Source organism: Lipotes vexillifer, unplaced genomic scaffold (genome assembly GCF_000442215.2).
Source record: "Lipotes vexillifer unplaced genomic scaffold, Lipotes_vexillifer_v1.1 scaffold71, whole genome shotgun sequence".
Lineage (NCBI taxonomy): Eukaryota > Metazoa > Chordata > Mammalia > Artiodactyla > Lipotidae > Lipotes > Lipotes vexillifer.
Window position 1 is genome coordinate 5,358,964 of NW_006793703.1, and position 4,951 is coordinate 5,363,914.

General features: G+C 45.2%; 1 protein-coding gene across 2 annotated transcripts in view; it reads left to right on the forward strand.

The window, feature by feature from the left end:
* Nucleotides 1-984: 984 nt before the first annotated feature.
* The window catches only part of LUC7L2 (LUC7 like 2, pre-mRNA splicing factor), a 57,099-nt gene continuing 53,132 nt past the window's right edge, over nt 985-4,951 (forward strand). For both annotated transcript variants that reach the window (XM_007466607.1, XM_007466608.1), the window contains exon 1: nt 985-1,459. In XM_007466607.1, coding sequence (XP_007466669.1) covers nt 1,399-1,459 — 61 coding nt within the window. In that variant the 5' untranslated portion in view covers nt 985-1,398. The remainder of the gene's footprint in view (nt 1,460-4,951) is intronic.

Below are 4,951 nucleotides of genomic sequence, written 5' to 3' on the forward strand. Positions count from 1 at the left end.
ATGTCTCATCTTAAGGAATTAATATTTTACAAAAAAAAGTTAAAACCTCAGGGCAAGGCTCTGGGCTAGGATTTTCTGCTAGCTCATTTAGTCCTCACAACAGTGCTATAAGGTATGTATCTTCATTAGACATGAGATTAAGAAATAAATCGCTGAATGTCCCCACAGTTAGTAATCGGTCGACCTACATCTGGAATGCAGGGTGATGGCAAGCTAAGAACCCACAGGCTTGCTTTTCTGTTGTCAGGGCTGCTGATACACTGAAAAGGCCTTATCCTTCAAATTTAGCTCTCAAGCAGGAAAAAAATTCTCTACAAGATGACCTCCTTTCCTTTGTTAGAATACTGCTTAACTTTTATAGCTCCTAATTTAGACTAACAGCTTCCTGCTATATATATAAGTAACAATGACAAATCCAAATGGGGTAGGTGGCCTGTTTCGTAGTGCAGTAATTTCAGGCGTTATTTCCTGAACCTGATTTATTCCAGTTGGGGGTGCTTAAAGCCTCCTTGCATAGATTAAGGAAGATGACCCAGCTGTCAGATCTCCAGGGTTCCTTCTGTAGAGGAGCAGTGAGAAAGGAGTCGAGTCTACACGATTTTCAGGTGGGCCCTTGAAAACGAGTTAATCGGTCAATGAATATTCGTCAGGAATACGCCCGGATTAGCTCCTAAGACTGCGAACCTCCGTCGAAACGACGGGTATGGTCTCTACTTACTTTCGACTCGGGCTAACCCTCTGGCACACTGGCTAGCTTGGGGCTGGTTCGCCACCACAGCGTACAACGCTGCCCTAGCAGACCTGCAGCCTGGAGCGTGAGGTTTTCGCGCTCGGGGCGGATCCGGCTCTAGGGTCCGTTGAGGCACCAGAACCTCGCGAGATCTGGAGAGCTGGGGCGGGAGAGGCCCGCGTGCACGCGCCCGAGAGCCGTTAGGGTGGAACCCCTCCCGCACGGGGCGGGCGGAGCAAATACAATTGGACGCTAGTTGGTGGAGCCCCCGCGGGAAACGACTAAGCGCGAGGAGCGTGCGCGCTCACGTCGCGGCGACGGTGGCGGCGAGCGGCGTCAGAGCTTGAAGGGGGGGTTGACGTCTTCTGGCGGGTGGCAGTGTTGGAGACTAGAGCTCGGTTAGCCGGTATTGCTTCTGTCCCAGGAACCAGACGGAGAGTGAGGGAACGAGGGTCGCTTTCGGGGGCTGCTGCCTTCCACGTACGCGTCGTCGTGAGGAGCGCAGCCCGGACTCCTGCAACCCTCCAGCTCCCTTTTCCGCACGCCTCGAGGCAGCGGCGGCAACCGAGACAGCGTCTCACCTTCCCCCACCCCTTCCCCTTGTCCCCCCGCCCGAGAGGGCCCGGTCTGCGCCCCACCCCCGTCCGTCCGCCCGCTACGCCGCCGCCATGTCGGCGCAGGCCCAGATGCGCGCGATGCTGGACCAGTTGATGGGCACCTCCCGGGACGGTAAGTCTCTGCCAGTGCCCTGGGGGTGGGGGAAGGGATGGGGAAGGCGAGGGAAGGGTCTCCGCGGGCGCACCTGGGCTTGTGTGTGTGGCTGAGTAAGGGGCTCCCAGATTGGTAACACGAGGTCCCGGCTCTCGTCCCATCCAATCAGGGCTGGGCAGGCGGGCCTGGGGGGCGGCGACCGAGCGGATTGGCGGGAACTGCTGCCAATGGGGTCAGGCGGGGCCTGGAGGCCGAAAGGAGAGTTTGAGCCTTGAGTGTTGACTTGGCTGGGACTGGAGAGCCCACGTCTCTTTTGCGTAGGCGGGCGGCCTGTTTTGTCGCTGATTAGGTACCTGCGGACCGCTAAAGCCTCCGCCCCCTGAACTAATTCCTTAACCCAGAGCTTTGGGATCAGTCCTCGTCGCCGCCTTCCAGAGTACCCAGGGAGAACTGGCCCCCATCATCCAACCCCTTACCTGGGTCCGGAGAAAACCTTTACTAAGAATCCAGTCCCAGGGATGAAACAACCATTCTTATGGGAAAATCTGACCCAAACCATGGTTTCTTGAAGCGGGTGTGTTTGGCCCATTTTGTGAAAAGAAGGATGTTACGGCCTGTTTTTTTCCGAGAGACCTCCATTTTGTTAGACAATTTAATAGAGGCTTTGTTCAGTAATTATTGACAAACCTTGCTTGTGCCCCGAATAGAACCATTTTGAAAATGTGGTGCCCAGTGAAGTAGAATTGAGGGGAAACAGCGATCCTTTTAGGCACTTAGGTTAGAGCTTGTATAGAAAACCACTAATGGCTGGATATCTTTTTGTCATAGAGAATTTCTAGGTAAGATGAAATGCTGATGCTGTTTTGGTGGTGATAATTAGTAATGTACTCTTTGATATTCGACTCAAATCCATGCTAATATGGAGGAAGGGTCTAGTTCACTACTTTTTCTCTTAAAGACAAAGCCAATACTTGCTCATTTTTGTATGTTGCTTGTTCAGGCAAATAGTTTCTTAGCCATTAAAGAAATGCTTTTTTTTGACAAGTTATTTAAATTGCTTGACGTAAGAGAAAAGGCACACTCAACTTTTTAGCAGTCGCTATTATAATTTCCTTGAATGCTCTGCAGCAAAATATGTGAGTAAAACATTTTATCGAATTCAAATGTTTTAGCAGTGTATACTTTGCGTGGTTTTTCAGTGTTCATAGTTCAGTTGTAATCCCACATTTGGAACTTATCTTCGTAGAACGTATAGAAAAATAGGTGTAGGTCGCAAACCTACTTGTGGTTGTGTAGAGAGGAGGCAGGATTGGGAAGGAAATGAATTTCATTTGAGTAGTAAACCCTTGAAAGTTAACGTTAATTAAAAATGCCACTGGAGAAACTTTTTATCAGTTACCATTTTTCACTTTTAGATAAGAATGGTTTATTATAACATATGGTATTGAGAAGGGACTTAATCCAGGATCTTAGCTAACAGAATAATCTTTGTAGTAAAATTATAGAAATCATTTCATTTAAGACATACCTTACATGATCCTTTTAATCCTAGATGGGTACCATTTTGGGTACCTTCTGCATGGATTGAATTTCCTAATTTCCTAATTTTACTGGGAGGGTAGTTTATCACCTGATAAATTTCCAAACTAGGCAGCCAATCTAATATTGCAAAGCTGAATTAAAATATGTGTGTGTGTATATATATATGTGTATACATATATATATACACACATACACACATATACATACATATATATATTTTTTCTATTTGTGTAATCAGCAGACACTTGGGTTTCTTAAAAATCCACTCTGTTTGTATACAAATAAATTTATATTTTTATGTGTCTGTTACTGGATTTTTTTTTTTTTTTGCCTCCAGACTAAGAGGATTTACCAATGAACCCATGTTTACAAGTCCACGATATTATTTAGCTGAAATGACTGGATTTTCACTGCTGTGTTGGGCCAGAAGTAAGAAACATACTACTTTCAAGGAAAAGAATTGAATTTTTTTAGATACCCAAATTAGTTCTTTTATGTGTATAAGACAAGAATCAGAGTATTCTTTTCCTTCTTGCCAGATAGTTAATGAGTTTACATACTTCATCTTATGATTCAGTACCTTTAAGTAATTAGGATTTTTTTTTAGCGTACAGTCAACTTGAAGTTATCCAGGGATAGGGGGACGTGGATACCTTCCTGAATAACTCATGTAATTTGAAACCATATAATGGGAAGCTTTGTATTGGACACAGGAACAGCTTACAGGGAATGCTGTTGGGTGTCTTTGGTACTAAGAGGTGGAAATGGGGATTCAGGAGGTGGGAGAGAGATGGAAGAGGTAGGTAGGAGGGTATTGAAAGCAGCTGTGTCCAATTTTTTTTTTTTTAATCCCAGAGACTGACTATAAAGCAACCACTGTCATTTTGTCAGGGTGGCAGTAACCACCCCCTCAACTCTTAGTGTCCTGTCTGTGAGGGAATCTGAAGTGGTACAGGAGGCCCAGAGTACTTTCTCTTTTACCTTCTTTGCCCCCCTAATGAAAGACTTATTTCCTCTTCCCCTCCCCCAAATTAGAATTTTTAATTAGTTTCTTTTTAAACTCCTTGGAGATTTAAGTCTGTTAAATGTAACTTACTTTGAATTACTTAAGTGTTAATCATGTAGATTACCTAAACTTTACTGAAATTCTCAGAAATAGGAATTTTAGTAGGGAAATGGAGAGGTAATTTTGGATCCCTGGGCACTCCCAGAAAGGACAGTCCTGGGTGAGTGGTGGAAGTGGGAGGCTTTGGACAACCAGAGGGCAGCATGATGGTGCTGGGAGGCTGGGCAGGGGGATGACCAGGAGGTGGGAGAGGAATGCATAAGGGAGGTGGGAGGGCCAAAGACAAACTTTGCCTTCTTTGCAATTTTGCCTAGGGCCCTGGTGGTGGCAACCGCCTGTGTGCCACTGAAAATCGTGCCGATGCCTGGCATACTGCATAAATGGAAGCAGGGTACCGCGTGAGTTGAAACATTGGTCACACTATATAAAGTTTGTATATGTGAATCAGTGTAACTCATACCCATGTAACTGGGGGTCTGACTGTATTTGGATTTTTCTGATAAGGCATCATGGGCTAAGGAAAAGAGCACTGGGCTGAGACTCAGGAGACCTGGTTTCTAGCCCCAGCTGTACCTCTAATTGTAACTTTGGGTAAGTCACTTAACCTTTTTTGCCTCAAGTTAAATCTATAATTTGTTAAATGAGAAGCCAAGTAATTTCTTATGTTATCCTCAAAAATGTTGAAAAATAAGTATATTTTAAGTTTTTTAAAAGGGAGGAACCGTAACTAGATATAAATTAGTATCTTATTTTGTCTGAAGTTTAAGATACATTAAATTTTATGATTACCTTTGTTTTAGTTGTTAGCATTAATAGAAGTGAGAGGGGCAAGTTGTCTTCCCCGAACATACTCCATTTGAAAGCAGGGAGGAGCAGCACAGGAGAAGTCAAGCTGCGGTTCA